The sequence below is a fragment of the Onychostoma macrolepis genome, chromosome 25, assembly GCF_012432095.1.
Source record: "Onychostoma macrolepis isolate SWU-2019 chromosome 25, ASM1243209v1, whole genome shotgun sequence".
Classification (NCBI taxonomy): domain Eukaryota; kingdom Metazoa; phylum Chordata; class Actinopteri; order Cypriniformes; family Cyprinidae; genus Onychostoma; species Onychostoma macrolepis.
The window spans coordinates 11,172,247-11,190,089 of NC_081179.1; the positions used below are offsets into that span (position 1 = coordinate 11,172,247).

The following is a 17,843-nucleotide window of genomic DNA, read 5'->3' on the forward strand; positions in this document are numbered from 1 at the left end:
TAGTTATTCAGGGTGTGCATCAAAATGACTTTCAGAACAATAATTGCATAATAATTGGGACAGTCCCATGATCACAATGATAATGGCCAGAGACTTTGTACCTGCCCAGGTCATGGTTCATTTACGAAATCGAACCTGTGACCTGCTTGACTATAAAACAATGTTTAAAAAATTGAACGTATACATGCTTCATTGAATTGCATAACTAACATTACAACTAGCATAGATTCAAAACAACAAGGGCAATAATGCATATCCCGCGTATGTAGCCTTATGTGAACCACTAAATTAAATGTAGCCACAAAAACAACCCGCTGTAACAACTGTTCTTATGGGCCCTGCAGCTTGTGCTATACAAAACTGAGTGCTAAAAGCATGAGGTGTTCTCAGCTGAAGGCACCTCAGGCAACAAGAGCACTCTCGTCCTTCATTTCCTCGCTCTCGTCTCTCAGAAGCGCTCGAAATATCACTTTGGTCTTTGCTGAACATCATCTTGCTCTTAAAACCACTCAAAAAAATAATTACGTTCAATGAACCTACTTTGACTTAAAATATATCCATTAAATGAAGGCTACAACAAAAATCGAATGGAATCAAATATTTGAATGGATTTGATCTAGTTTTGTATGAAATGTATTAAGTTTGGGTTGAGGTTAGGATTACAAGATATTGTACAACAACAAATATGAAAACGAATGTGTGACCAGACAACATATTTATATACATGTCTGTTTTAGTTTTAGTAAAAATTGACATCCAACCAATTGACATTTTAATTTGAATTATTAAATAAAATAACCAAAACTTATATATTTCAATATTATATAAAATTATTAATATTGTTTACTTTTTTGTGTATGTATACACAGTGCCCTCCAAAAGTATTGGACCAGTGAAGACAAAATTGTTCTTGTTGGCTGTGGAGTCAAGACATTTGCAAATATGATGAAAAGATGAATATGAGACAAAACTACAGAATGTTACATTTTATTATTAGCCGTTTCAACACATACATGTTTTACCAAATAAAAAGAACAGCACTTTTAGAGTTCATCCCACTCATTGATGTGAGCATAAGTATTGGGACAGTTGAACATAAGGCAGATATAAAAGATTAAAAGCTATTATTTAGTTGCAGATCCCTTGCGTGTAATCACAGCAGTGAGTCTGTGACCCATAGACATCACCAGACTCTCTGTCTCATCCTTTGATGCAGCCAATTCTAATTGTTGCTTGTTTTGGGGAGTTTCTGCCTTTACTCTCCTCTCCAGCTGCTGAAATTCATGTTCAATCAGATTTAAATCTGGAGATTGACTTGGGCAATCTAAGACTTTACATTTCTTTGCCCTGATAAACTCCTTGACTGAACTGGCAGGGTGTTTTGGGTCATTGTCCTGATGCAATATGAAGCACTTCCCAATGAATCTGGTGGCATTTTCTTGAATATTGGTAGGCAAGATTTTTTTGTACTCTTTCAAATTCATTCTTCTACTGTCATCATACATTTAAGTCATCAGTAAAGTTGAGAGGGCCTGCTCCAGAGGCAGCCATGACACCACCTCCACCATGCTTTACAGATGAGGCTGTATGATTGCGATCATTGCAGTTCCCTTTTTTCTCCACATTTATGCTTTCCCATCACTTCGATAAAGGTTCATCTTTGTCTCATCTGTCCAAAAACACAGTTCCAAAACTCTTCTGGCTCACCTTTGTGCTTTTTTGCAAACTCTAATCTTGCCTTTCTATTTTTGGAGCTGGTCAGAGGTTTGTATCTTGCTGTGTAGCTTCTGTAATTCTGTGTCAAAGTCTCCTGAGGACAGTAGATTGTCAGAGCATCACCCCAGCTTTCTGGAAGTTGTTGGTGATTTTACAGACACGTCTTTTAGGATTCATTTTCACAGCTTTTATGATTTGTCTGTCATCAACTACTGTTGTTTTCTCAGCCGATCAGGTTGTTGTTGGTTGCTGGTGGTTTCCAAACTCTTGATTTCTCCATGCCCTTTGTTTTTGCTATAGCTATAATTGACTTCCTCTTTTCTTTTAGCATCCGAATTGCTTGCTTTTCTCTCAAAGTCAGCTCCCTCATTTTCATCCTGGTTTGTGTGTGTCATCATCGAATGCAAGATTCAGAATGCAGAAGTAATGGATATAACTGATACGACACATTCCCTGCTTTTAATATCTGAAGAATTAATGCAACAGGACACAGCTGATCACTTAGAAAGACCTGTGAGGCAACTGTTCCAATACTTATGCTCACATCAGATAGAGGGATGAAACTCTAAAAGTGCTGATCTTCTTAGCTGGTAAAACATCTATGTGTTGAATCACCCAATAATAAAATGTGACATTCTGTAGTTTTGTCTCATGTTCATCTTTTAATCATATTTGTAAATGTCTTGACTCCACAGCCAACAGAGCAGTTTTGTCTTTACTGTTCCAATACTTTTGGAGGCGCTGTGTGTAAAATATATATATATATATATATATATATATATATATATATATATATATATATATATATATATATATATATATATATATATATATATATATATATATATATATATATATATATATATATACACACACACACACACACACACACATACAGTGCCCTCCAAAAGTATTGGAACAGTAAAGACAAACTGCTCTGTAAATTATTCACATATATTTAATATTTATTTAATTTCTCAGTAAATATATTTCTAAAGGTGCTGTTGACATAAAATTTTCACAAGATGTCGGTAACAACCTACGTAATCCAAACATACAAAGAAAAAAATACAAATAAGTTCATAAATTAAGTTCTGTGTAATAAAATGGAATGACCCAGGGAAAAAGTATTGAACACGCTTACTGAAATTTATTTAATACTTCGAGCCTTTGTTGGTAATGACAGCTTCAAGACGCTTCCTGTATGGAGAAACTAGTCATATGCATTGCTCAGGTGTGATTTTGGCCCATTCTTCCACACAAACAGTCTTCAAACCTTGAAGGTTCCGTGGGCCTCTTCTATGAACTCTGATCTTTAATTATTTCCATAGATTTTCTATTGGATTCAAGTCAGGTGATTGGCCGGTCATTCTAGCAGCTTTACTTTCTTTCTCTGAAACCAATTGAGAGTTTCCTTGGCTGTGTGTTTGGGATCATTGTCTTGCTGAAATGTCCACCCTCATTTCATTTTCATCATCCTGGTAGATGGCAGCAGATTTTTATCAAGAATGGCTCGCGGACCTTTCCCAATCCCGTACCCCATCTCTCTCTCCAACTTCGTTTCCTGTCTAACTACTGTCCTATCAAATAAAAGGCAAAAAAGCCAAAAATAAATCTTTAAAAAACTGTGATATAGTTCCTCTTCTGTCCATCAAAACACCAAGCTTTAAAAGTGTTTTCTAGCTTTGGAGCATCACAAATCCATCAGCTGGAGCTATGAATAGGACCGATTTGCTTCCACATCACTACGTCCAGACAACAAGAGCCCAGTGGTGGCAAAATGGCACGCCAAGCATGCTTTCAGATTAAAAACACCATCACAATGTGTCTCTCTCAAGCTCCATAGCCTGAGACCTCTACAGTCCATCAAATGATGGGAGTATGAAGCATGTGTCCGTATGGACCAGCTGCTTCCCGCTGCACACCCTCTGGGGTCTACAGCAATTGTGTTTAAGCAGATTATCCTGCAGAGTTTAGCCATGCAGGATTTAGCCGTTTGTCGGCACTGTGAGGTGCAGGAGGCCCAGCGAGAGCCATTGAGACAGAGCGGCCTGGTGGACAATGGAGGTGAGGAACGGCCAGACCCAGGGGAAAACAGCAGGTTCGGACTGTCTGGAAACCTAGAAACCGAGCACCAGTGATCATAAGTGACAGATGCCTCTATTTGCAGCCGGGTTGGTATATAATCCAAAATAATTAAACTTTACTTTGAGAATGACAGACAGAATGAGATCTGAGAGACATTAAATGGATATTCAGAAACTACTGAGTGTTTTCTGTGGAACACAAAAGAAGATATGTTGAAGAACGTCGGTAACCAAAATATCTTCTTTTGTGTTCCACAGAAGAAAGAAAAACAAACAGGTTTGGAATGACATTAAGGTGAGTAAATGATGATAGAATTAACATTCTTTGATGGACTATCCCTTTAAATCACATATTCAAACTTGACACACCAGATTTGACGTCAGTGACACCAAACACCACTGGTTCTTGTGTACAAGTTTGAATATGCAAAATAATTCTCCTATATTCCCCACACAAGCCTATTCACCTTTACCACTTACGAAGACATAAAATGTAGTGCATCAGTTATATTAACAACTTTTTGGTGCTTTTTGTCATTTATGTTCACTTGGGGCCCTATAATATTTTCTGGATTCCGTTATAATGATTATATTAAGTTTTTGTAATCAAAAAGCATGTCCAATTAATTAAAAAATGGCCCTGTGTTTTATTTATTTCCCCCTAAATTCTATATTTTCTGTTTTAATTTGTCTAGATTTATGATTTAACACAAATGTATTATCAAAAATAGTGGTAATCTACGGAGCCCCTAAAGGGACATTGGCAAAAAAAAAGAAAAAAAGACGACTTTCGCGTGCGCACGAGAAACTATCGCGTGGGCACGAGAAACTATTTTGAGCTCAGGCATTACAGTTTCCGGTTGCATCACTTCTGCCATCTTACAAAGAAGAAAACAAGAGCATGCATGTGCATGAATTAGCCTAATTGAGGTCTATTTTGGCCTTCAATACTAAAACATTGTGTCTGTTCTTGCATTCGGACACAGATAAATCATCACTGAACAGCATAAGAACAGCTTTTTCTCTCAGGCTATATTCCACCTGAACAATAACTAACATCTCAGGACTGTCCATCTGTACATAACTTCTCAAAACTTTTCATCTGTAAAATAGCACATTCATAATTCTTTCTATTTTCTCTATATGTTGTACATAACCTAAAACATTTGCACATTCATAATTCTATTTTATCTATGTTTTTATTACCATAGTTATTGTTTTTTAATGCATTGTCTATTCTGTTTATTATTAGCCTTATATTTCATTCTATTACCTTAAATTATATGCATGACTACACTCTCTCTGTACTTTCTCCACTGGATGCTCCTGTCACCAAGATGAATTTCTTGTGTTTTTGTGTGTGTAAACACACTTGACAATAAAGCTCTTTCTGATTCTGACATTTAAAACGCATTTTGAGGTCTAGAAGGATTGGTAGCTACAGTATAAAAGCTCAAATTTTAGATTTCGATATGGCAATAGCCTATTGTCCCACATAAAACTTTAAAAGCCAGTCAAATATGTATATAATCGAAAGCGATTATTTATTTTTGATAATTATTACTTTACTTCAGTTTGGTTTTCAATAACTGCTGTTAGTTTCGTTTCATTTTTGTTTTTTATTTCTTTGACATTTTTCTTTCTTTCTTGATAAATAAATGCCTTTATTTTCGTTAAATACAGTTCCTAATATAACATTTTACGATTTTCAAACATATGCTGACGAAAACAATAAGATCGCACTAACTGACATTTGCAAAGCGAGTACATAAGACGTGCCTTTCCTCGAGTACGCAATCTCCCTTATAAAGTACAATTATTGCGTATTGATTTTATTGTCACTTTATTGTCAAGTGTGTTTACACACACAAAAACACAAGAAATTCGTCTTGGTGACAGGAGCATCCAGTGGAGAAAGTACAGAGAGAGTGTAGTCATGCATATAATTTAAGGTAATAGAATGAAATATAAGGCTAATAATAAACAGAATAGACAATGCATTAAAAAACAATAACTATGGTAATAAAAATATAGATAAAATAGAATTATGAATGTGCAAATGTTTTAGGTTATGTACAACATATAGAGAAAATAGAAAGAATTATGAATGTGCTATTTTACAGATGAAAAGTTTTGAGAAGTTATGTACAGATGGACAGTCCTGAGATGTTAGGCTATTGTTCAGGTGGAATATAGCCTGAGAGAAAAAGCTGTTCTTATGCTGTTCAGTGATGATTTATCTGTGTCCGAATGCAAGAACAGACACAATGTTTTAGTATTGAAGGCCAAAATAGATCTCAATTAGGCTAATTCATGCACATGCATGCTCTTGTTTTCTTCTTTGTAAGATGGCAGAAGTGATGCAACCGGAAACTGTAATGCCTGAGCTCAAAAAAGTTGCTCGTGCCCACGCGATAGTTTCTCGTTCCCACGCAAAAGTTTCTCGTGCGCAAGTTTCTCGTGCCCACGCGATAGTCTTCTTTTTTTTTTTGCCAATGTTCCTTTAGGGGCTCAGTAGTAATCAAATGAAGGCATGAAACATTAACAATTTAATGATTATATTATTATTATTACTTTGTGAAGTTATTTTGAATGCATTGTACATCATACTACTGAATTATTTATCCAAATGTTGCAGAAATCATAGGGCCCTAGTCACTGCATGCTTTCGCTGTATGGAAAAGAGCAGTGTGAATATTCTTCAAAATTTCTCCTTTTGTGTTACATGGAAACAAAGTAAATCATATGGGTTTGGGATGACTTTTTCGATCAAATGATGACACCATGTCTCCCCTAACATCTGCTTAAACTCCTTTTGAAACAGGCACAGGCACTCTCTTTAATACACTTGACATCTGCTGCTGGTTAAAAGTATGTGGAACAAAATGGAAAAGCTAGTAAAGTACCAATATAAGCACCTTTGCAGATGATGGGTGTTAGCGAATATCTACAAATCTTTTGTTCGTTAACAAGAGAACCTTGGTGGCCTCTTGACCCCGGACAACATAACACTGTCCAAGTGTGGCTTGGACTTGAACATACGTGAAAAGGGTTGGAATGATGTGACACAGCCCTGAAGGCAAAGCCTGAAAAGCAGAATGACAACCTATGAAGCTACATAACATCGCACAAACAAAATTGCAGTTGGGATTTTCGAACATTTTGACATTTTTAGTATTCTAAAATATTTAAATATTTCATGTAATCCGATATTTCATTCAAAACATACAATAATAATATAACCTCCATAATAAATAAACGTATTAAAAGAAGAAAAGAAAAGCATGCTTTTGTTGGACCTTGTACTGTACATTCGAGAAGCCATTAACTACCAGAGACAAAGCCAGCAACTGCACATGGCATCAGATAAAGATATGTAGGGCCCTATAAAATCCGTTTTATTTTTTCCAAATTCTATTTTTTCCATTTTAATTTTTCTGCATTCCATTTTTAATTTCTGGACTCCATTTTAATCGACAAATGAAAGTCTATTAATCAAAAAGCATGTCTTGAAATCTTGAAACTGCATATTCACAAGGTCAGAAATTTCGAAATGTATTTCTGTGCATATTAAAAATTACTAACTGTGCACTAATTATGTTTACTACACTGTTATCTTAGCATTGTCATACTTATTGAAAACAAAGAGTCAAATCTCCTGTGCATTTCAAGTTGTTGCCTATGTAGAGCGTTCCAAATCAGTTGAGAAGTTCATTTAAAGTGTTGTATTGGAAGAGAGCTAAAGCATTACTCACCTCTGCCTAAGTTACATTTACAACAACCGAGTGACCATGCACTTTAAAAACTTCGCACGGACTCGGGTTTCTAGATGGCTGAAAACATTCCCTAATGACCTGGTCTGCTGGGGCAGACGCAGCCTTCTAAACAGCAGGGTGATGCTGGGAAATCAGGAGCTAAGCCATAAATAAGTAAACGCCACTCCGGCTCAGTGTTGTTAATCATGGGAGTTCATACTGTATATATTTCCCTTCACCACATCTTTCCTCAGTATTGTTTATGCAACATCTAGCATCTGCAAACAGCCACCAACACAGTCACCTGAATCTCAATGTGATCAGATAAGATCAGCAGTTCCTTGATCAGCTTTCCTACTTTCGTTCAGTGTTGTTGCGTAACCATCGCACCCGAGTGAACGACAATGGCTATCACACCCCTATCCAACAGCCCGACACGAACCTACACGCATAGACGATTGTGTGCTGTATTTCAAGCCATGTATCCCATCACTGCATTGGAAGGGTTGCCAGATATGCTGTAATCTTTTCCCCTGGGAGCCCCTAGAAACCAGATACAGAAGAGGAAGCTCAAACGCTGGGCATGGTATCACATGTCTCCGCTGCTCATACGGAGCGTGACGCACACATGGCATACAGGGACAGAGGTTTTTCCCATAGCCTCCCACATTCTGGCTCTTTTCAGAGGTGGGACGTCTGGTAATCACATGATTATGAAAAGAACCACACCACAGATTCAGCCAGGTTATGTCTCCGCTGCTCATACAGAGCGTGACGCACACATGGCATACAGGGACAGAGGTTTTTCCCATAGCCTCCCACACTCTGCCTCTTTTCAGAGGTGGGACGTCTGGTAATCACATGATTAGGAAAAGAACCACACCACAGATTCAGCCAGGTTTGTGAAGATGGCAAGCTGTGGTGGGGAGAAAAAAAAAAACACACAAAAATGATTCCACTGGAAGCACTGTTAACTTCAAAGAAGGGAAAAAAAAGTTCAAAGTAGAATTTTTCCTCTGATGAACTACGTATAACTACTATATAGGAATCATTCAAATGTTAAAATATTTATAAAATACAGAGGTTTTAAAATATATATATATACACACTTCTAAAGTACACTAATATATTTTCTAAATATATATATTTTATAAAAGTATATTTGTTGGTTTTTGTTGGTTGGTGGGGGTTTTATTATGTTCATTGCTAAATGTTTAAAAGAAAACAAAAAGAAACCAAAACAGAAAAAAAGAAACAAAACTAAACAAAAATCAAAACATAGCAAAAACTAAACTAAATCAACTAAAATAAAATGAAAGCAAAACAAAGCAGACATAAAATAAATTGTATTAAATAACAAAATGTGTTTAAAAGAAACCAAAAAGAAACAAAAACAGGAAAAAGAAACAAAACTAAGCAAAACAATGCAAAAACTTAAAATATATAAAAAGCTTAAAAATGCACAAAAAAAACCTAAAAACAAACAAAAAAGAATAAGAAAACAAAACTGAGATAAAAGCAAAACAAGCAAACACAACCAAGTGACACAGATTAACAAAACAAATTGTATGCTGTTACTGACACCTCTGAAACCAAAAAGAAAACCTTTAGACAACATTTTCTTTATGCTTAATTTGTTTCATTGTGTTTGCATTTTATGTGCGACAAGGGACTTTTTTATAAAACCAGAAACTTGCTGGAAGAAACCCGAGTCAGTTAGCCTGCATAAAAGTTTCTTTTCACCTGATTCTCTATGCATGTGAATGAAGAAAAATGTAGTTAGACCTCTTTTATACTTCGAGGTAGCAATTAAGATGTTCCTGGCAAGGATTCTGCTTTAGGAACTTTATTTTGAACTCCTTATTAACTGCATTATTGGTTCAAGGGGGGATTAAAATTCTCAGAAGGTGATGCTGAAACTAAAGGAACAACATGTTTGTTAAACACGCACACGCACACGTGCACAGACACACACATAAGAGAACGACCTTCGCAACAACCTTACAGTCCCAGTCAAGGAAAGTTTCACGCTCCCCCCTGACATCATTACAAGTGCTACAAAGGACAGTGCAAAGGCACCAGGAAGGTGGATGTTAAAAGTTAAAAGGCCAGATGCTTGTTTTCATAGCTGGTGTGACTCTTCTGCTCCTGTGTCAGCTCCTTCCATAGAAGGGGGCAGGTGGAAATGGCAGGACATTGGCCTCTGGGGGCCCGAGGGTTTAAATACAGCCTGCTGACATAACTGACCGGAGATCAACGCTTCTGCTTCATTTTTCCGCCACACCTACTGCTTTTCCGCCTGATCCCAGAGGGTAAAGATGCTGGATGTAAAACGGTGATACAGTCAGGGCTCAAAAAAGGGATGCAGGCATAATTTATTTTTATCCTCATAACGCTCATAAGCTATCTTTATCTTCCTCTTTTTTCCAGTGACAGAGACGACACAGGCCTGCTTAAGTGTGAACATGGAGGAATTTGGAAAGGTAGGAATTCTGATAAATATAGAGATGCACCAATATAAAAATTTCAATACAGATAACGTGATAATTGTTTATGTTACAGCCAATAACAAATAAATTGTCGTTTTGAATCATTTTAAATGCTGTAAGTGAATTAGGCATTGCAACATTATAATGTACAATATAAAAAATAGATATTCATTTTAAGATTTGCTAAAGATTACATTTTCAGCAAATGTAAGTAATTAAATTATGAGTGTTTTTAAAGATTAACTAGGTGAGTGTTTGAAGACAATTAAATATCGTTTATTGGCTGATATATATCTAAATTTAAACAATTTTATTGATATTATAAAAGTACATTTTAATACTTCAGATAGCAATTTTGCAGCTCAATGAAGTAAAATAAGTTTGTTTTTTAATCTAATATTTATATTTTTTAGGGCTGTCAAAATGATTAATTGCGATTAATCACATGTGTGTGTGTGTGTGTGTGTGTATATATATATGTGTATGTATGTATGTATGTATATATACACATATAAATATATATAGTCATATATAAATAGGAATAATAGCGATTAATCGATTTGACAGCCCTAATATTTTTTTAAATGCGATATCCAAAACCAAAATGGGGATGATATACTGCACACCTTTAAATATGATACGTTTTTATATGTTTTTGACTTATACCTTGCAAAATATATGTACAAGCCCTGAAAATTGCTTTATTTTTACAAAAATTCTTGACTTCCTCACTGAGATCAAAACAATCCACAGGTATGCCACTCAAAAGTGGTGAAAAAAGCCCCTAAAACTCCCATTTACCTCATTAAAGTATCACCTTTCATTGTTCCCTGTGCTTTCATTTAAATCCTTATCCATTGTAGAGAATCCATACGGTCGCATTAATCACTTTGAATGTGAGGGATTGGGTCCAGATTAAAGCATCATTATAACTAACCCCTCTTCAACAAGTACAAAAACCTGCCAAACCAAAGCAATGTGGCCACCTGTCAGTTTAATCCCATCCCAAAGCATAGAGAATGTTAAAACACATTAATTATTGTCGGCACTGGCGAATGAATGTTTATGATGGAGGAGCAAATGCCTTCACTCCGCCTACACAAAGCAAAGATGTCTTAATCTTGAAAGTAAATGATTCAGTACCTGCTTTGGGTTTCTTGACATTCACCAGTCTTGCTGCTCTCCGGCCGCTCGAACGTTTGAGCTGCTGTCTGTTGAGATCTAGAACAGCGATTTTTCAGCAGGAGGGAACTTCCTCGTCCGGACTGACCTCGGCTCCTTCTGCGAGCCACTTTACCCACGGGCCCTGACCTCACACACCAGGCCGAAGAGCTGGAGCTGTGAAGAGACAGAAATCAGTATTCAAAACTTACTCGGGGACATACAGCGACCCCAGAATGTATCTGGACACCTGGCCATTCACAAAGAACACATTTTTACATTTCATTGCCCTACTGTTCCATTGTTTATCTATGTAAACACATGCTAGATGGACATGTTTAAGGAAAGAAACTCATACAGGTTTGGAACAACAAAGTTGAGTAAATTACACTTTTTTTTTTAAACAATCAATTTCATTGCATAAACCTTGTGGCATCTGCAAACAAATAATGGGAGAGTTTCTCAGAACCAACTTCACATTGAGATCTTTTTCCGCTTCTTTTTTGCTTCTTACGGGATCATTTTTACACTGGAGCAACAGGACACCATACACACACTGATTTATCTGAACATCAGAGGAAGCAGCTGTAGTCCTGATACACCCCGTTTACTGTATTCACCCAAACATACACACACACACCCTCATCTCAAAACACATGTAAACATAGTCACACATGATCGTCACCACTGAGTAACAGATGACCAGAGAGAATTCAAAACATTAGCATGGCTATTGGCCTAGAACTAGTACTGATCACATTCAAATGAACATTACTGTTTAAATAAACCAGTTTTTTTTCTATTACTAAGTACTAAATTGTAGTAATATTTTTTCTTTAAAGGGCACCTATTATGCAAAATCCACTTGGACATAAATGTGTGTTGGCAGTGTGAGAACACAACCACCCTACAATAATAAAAAGCCACCCACTCTTTGTTTTTTAATCCCCTTTAAACCAAGTCAGTCTCACTAGGCCTGCCGTTTTGATTCTCACGCAGTGTGACGTCACATTTCGGGGGGCGGGGCCACGGCGGTTGATTGACAGCCCTGCATTGCTATAGTTTCCACCCTCAGTGGTTACGCTGTCCTTCATTTTCTCCGCGCTCGAGCAGATGTAACGTCAACAATGTTTCGCAAGCAATCCCGGTGCTCTGTGTTTGCATGTAAGACTGAACATAAGAGTCTTCATTTTCTTTGTGACATTGCGCTGTTTCGTCCCACTTTCAGTGCATTTTACTTCCCGGCCATATGTACGGCTGAACACCGGTTCGCTCTCTCTCAGTTACGGTGCTTCTACCGGCTGTGTTTATTGCTGCAGATAGGCGTATACGCGACACCCTCTTCTTGGCAGGACTATGCAGCTCATTTGCATTAAAGCTATACACTCCAAATCAGCGCGTTTTTAGACACACCCCAAAAATGACATTTTCCAGCTGTTATAATAAATGATCTGTGGGGAATTTTGGGCTGAAACTTCACAGACACATTCTGGGGACACCCAAGGCCAATATTACATCTTGTAAAAAGGGGCATAATAGGTGCCCTTTAAAAATATCATTCAAATCAAAATTTCAATATATTGATTTTTGTAGGTAAATATACCTAAACAGCATAATCCCAATACATTTTAAAAATATTTATATCAAATTATAAATAATAATATTTTATTGCGCATTTGAGCCAACTTGTTCTGCACAATAATAAAAAAAAAATGATAGAATGGTTTCATGTAATATAATTAAAAACAAAAATTAACCTGGGAAAGGGAAAAGCTGTTAAAATTATTTTCACAATTTACTTTGAGATACAGACTGCACTGGCAAAGAATTTGGTTACACTTTATTTTGACAGTCCACTTTAGACATTCTACTAACTATAAGTAACTTTGTAACTACATGTCAACTACATGTCTACTAACTCTCAGAGTAGACTGTTAGGTTAGGTTTAGGGTTAGTAGAAAACTTGCAAAGTTTCTGTCACCTCTTTGAAACTTAAACAAATTAAAGCCAAACCTATGCCTTGGTTAAACAATCACACACTTTCTCTGCCGCAACTGTAGACAAGCTGAACGAAAATGGAAGAAGTCCAAACTTCAAGTTGACTATGAAGTAGTGCAGGCTGCATTAGCTAATTTTCAAGCAGCAGCTAGGGCTGCTAAAATAAAATATTTCTCTGATATTATTAATCAAAATTGTCATAAGCTTAAGACTCTCTTTTCTATCATTGACTCCGTTCTCAATCCTTATGCAAATTCTCATACTGTATCCTCTTCCTTGACATCGGATAATTTTCTTAGCTTTTTTCTCAAAAAGATTGCTGATCAGAGACCACAGTCTGCGATAACTTTCTGTGATATTATTGAACCTCCTTTGTGTGCTCCCACTTGGAGTGCTTTTGAACCCACCTCACTGTCTGTTCTACAAGAAATTAGCGCCCAACTAAAACCTACTGTTTGCTCATTTGATATCATTCCTTCTCGTATTCTGAAACAATTCTTTGAGACCTTGGGACACAGTCTTTTGGCTATTGTCAACAAATCACTTAGTTTGGGGACCTTACCAGTTGATCTCAAACATGCACTGGTAGTTCCATCTCTCAAGAAGGCTAATCTTGACCTTGCGGATCCTGCTAATTATAGGCCTATAATAGGGTGATAGTATTGTATTAGTGTTATTTAGATCTTACTGCTGCATTTGATATGATCGATCATAATATTCTCATTGCCCAACTCAAGTCCTATGTGGGCTTGACAGGAACCGTTTTAAGTTGGTTTAGTTCCTATTTAAAGGATGGGAGAATCTCGGTTCGACAAGGCACCAACATTTCATCAGCTGCTAACCTCCCATGGGGGGTCCCTCAGGGATCAATACTTGCTCCAACACTTTTCTCTCTGTATATGCTCCCTTTGGGCTCCAACTTTAGGAATCACGGTGTCTCATTTCACTGTTACGCTGATGATACCCAGATTTATTTGCCACTTAAACGCTCTGATAGCAACACCTTTGATACTTTGTTGGCTTGTATGAAGGATATCAAAATCTGGATGTCATCAAATTTTCTCAACCTTAAATGAAAAGAAAACTGAAATTACAGGTGCTGGTCATATAATTAGAATATCATCAAAAAGTTGATTTATTTCACTAATTCCATTCAAAAAGTGAAACTTGTATATTATATTCATTCATTACACACAGACTGATATATTTCAAATGTTTATTTCTTTTAATTTTGATGATTAGAGCTTACAGCTCATGAAAGTCAAAAATCAGTATCTCAAAATATTAGAATATTACTTAAGACCAATACAAAGAAAGGATTTTTAGAAATCTTGGCCAACTGAAAAGTATGAAAATGAAAAGTATGAGCATGTACAGCACTCAATACTTAGTTGGGGCTCCTTTTGCTTGAATTACTGCAGCAATGCGGCGTGGCATGGAGTCGATCAGTCTGTGGCACTGCTCAGGTGTTATGAGAGCCCAGGTTGCTCTGATAGTGGCCTTCAGCTCATCTGCATTGTTGGGTCTGGTGTCAAGAGGAAGATTAGAGACAATACCCCATAGATTCTCTATGGGGTTCAGGTCAGGCGAGTTTGCTGGCCAATCAAGCACAGTAACACTATGGTCATTGAACCAGCTTTTGGTACCTTTGGCAGTGTGGGCAGGTGCCAAGTCCTGCTGGAAAATGAAATCAGCATCTCCATAAAGCTTGTCAACAGAAGGAAGCATGACGTGCTCTAAAATTTCCTGGTAGATGGCTGCGTTGACTGTGGACATCAGAAAACACAGTGGACCAACACCAGCAGATGACATGGCAGCCCAAATCATCACTGACTGTGGAAACTTCACACTGGACTTCAAGAAACATGGATTCTGTGCCTCTCCACTCTTCCTTCAGACTCTGGGACCTTGATTTCCAAATGAAATGTAAAATTTACTTTCATCTGAAAAGAGGACTTTGAACCACTGAGCAACAGTCCAGTTCTTTTCTCCACAGCCCAGTTAAGATGCTTCTGGCGTTGTCTCTGGTTCAGAAGTGGCTTGGTAGCCCTTTTCCTGAAGGCGTCTGGCGTGGTGACTCTTGATGCACTGACTCCAGCTTCAGTTCTCTCCTTGTGAAGCTCTCACAAGTGTTTGAATCGGCTTTGCTTGACAGTATTCTCAAGCTTGCGGTCATCCCTGTTGCTTGTGCACCTTTTCCTACCCAAATTCTTCCTTCCAGTCAACTTTGCATTTAATATGCTTTGATACAGCACTCTGTAAACAGCCACATCTTTCAGTAATGACCTTCTGTGACTTACCCTCTTTGTGGAGGGTGTCAATGTTCGTCTTCTGGATCATTGCCAAGTCAGCAGTCTTCCCCATTATTGTGGTTTCAAAGAACAAGAGATACCCAGAATTTATACTGTAGGGATGGTCATTTATTCAAACTCAAATGTAAATATTCTAATATTTTGAGATACTGATTTTTGACTTTCATGAGCTGTAAGCTCTAATCATCAAAATTAAAAGAAATAAACATTTGAAATATATCAGTCTGTGTGTAATGAATGAATATAATATTCAAAAAGTGAAACTTGTATGGAATTAGTGAAATAAATCAACTTTTTGATGATATTCTAATTATATGACCAGCACCTGTATACTTTTTGGTCCCCCTAGTGGCATTCCCTTAAAATATCGCAGTAATCACTTTGTTAAATCCCAAGCCAAAACCCTTGTTAAAAACTTACGTGTTTTGCTTGGCAGTGAGCTGAAACTCGATAGTCAAGTAAATTCTGTGGTTAAATCCTGTTTCTTTCATCTCCGTCTTCTCTCAAAAATCAAGCCTTTCCTCTCTTTTCAAGACTTTGAGGAAGTAATTCATGTTTTTATATCATCATGTTTAGATTACTGTAATTCACTGTATTGGGGAATGAATGCCACCCTGGCCCGTCTCCAGTTGGTCCAAAATGCTTCAGCAAGACTCTTAATGGGCGTACGTAAATTCACCCATATCACTCCTGTCCTAGCTTCACTGCATTGGCTGCCTGTGTGGTTTAGAGTGGAGTTTAAAATCCTTGTTTTTGTTTTTAAGTCTTTAAAGAATTTAGCTTCCTCATATTTATCTGAACTGCTTTCCTTACATAACCCTTCTCGAGCTCTTAGATCTGGTAGTCTTAGATTGCTCACTGTTCCTAGAGTTAAACTAAAGAAAAGGGGGGCACGTGCCTTCGCTGTAGGCCCCAAACTATGGAATAGCATACCAGTTCATGTTAGATCTGCTCCTACTTTACAAGCTTTTAAATCTCTACTCAAAACGCATTACTTCTCTATTGCTTTCAATGTTCCTTGATGTTTCATGTCCGGTTTCGACTTGATGGCAATTCCCGGTTCTATTTCTATAATAAATAAAAAAAACAATAAAATCACAGCTAAAAACCAAATTACATCAATATATTAAAAAAAAAAAAAAATTATATTATATATATATATATATATATATATATATATATATATATATATATATATATATATATATATATATATATATATATATATATATATATATATATATATATATATATATATATACATATATATATACATATATATATATACACATACACACAGTGGGTACAGAAAGTATTCAGACCCCCTTAAATTTTTCACTCTGTTATATTGCAGCCATTTGCTAAAATCAATCAAGTTAATTTTTTTTCCTCAATGTACACACAGCACCACATATTGACAGAAAAAAAAAAAATTGTTGACATTTTTGCAGATTTATTAAAAAAGAAAAACTGAAATATCACATGGTCCTAAGTATTCAGACCCTTTGCTGTGACACTCATATATTTAACTCAGGTGCTGTCCATTTCTTCTGATCATCCTTGATATGGTTCTACACCTTCATTTCAGTCCAGCTGTGTTTGATTATACTGATTGGACTTGATTAGGAAAGGCACACACCTGTCTATATAAGACCTTACAGCTCACAGTGCATGTCAGAGCAAATGAGAATCATGAGGTCAAAGGAACTGCCTGAAGAGCTCAGAGACAGAATTGTGGCAAGGCACAGATCTGGCCAAGGTTACAAAAATATTTCTGCTACACTTAAGGTTCCTAAGAGCACAGTGGCCTCCATAATCCTTAAATGGAAGACGTTTGGGACGACCAGAACCCTTTCTAGAGCTGGCCGTCCGGCCAAACTGAGCTATCGGGGGAGAAGAGCCTTGGTGAGAGAGGTAAAGAAGAAGCCAAAGATCACTGTGGCTGAGCTCCAGAGATACAGTCGGGAGATGGGAGAAAGTTGTAGAAAGTCAATCATCACTGCAGCCCTCCACCAGTCGGGGCTTTATGGCAGAGTGGCCCGACGGAAGCCTCTCCTCAGTGCAAGACACATGAAAGCCCGCATGGATACCTGAATAAGATTCTCTGGTCTGATGAGACCAAGATAGAACTTTTTGGCCTTAATTCTAAGCGGTATGTGTGGAGAAAACCAGGCACTGCTCATCACCTGTCCAATACAGTCCCAACAGTGAAGCATGGTGGTGGCAGCATCATGCTGTGGGGGTGTTTTTCAGCTGCAGGGACAGGACGACTGGTTGCAATCGAGGGAAAGATGAATGCGGCCAAGTACAGGGATATCCTGGACG

At 37.2% G+C, this 17,843-nt stretch overlaps 1 protein-coding gene across 1 annotated transcript in view; it reads right to left on the bottom strand.

Moving 5' to 3' along the window:
* The window catches only part of si:ch211-266k8.4 (USP6 N-terminal-like protein), a 46,493-nt gene that overhangs the window by 359 nt on the left and 28,291 nt on the right, over positions 1–17,843 (bottom strand). The window contains exon 12 of the mRNA XM_058768055.1: positions 11,191–11,385. Within this exon, the coding sequence (XP_058624038.1) occupies positions 11,191–11,385 (195 nt within the window). The remainder of the gene's footprint in view (positions 1–11,190; positions 11,386–17,843) is intronic.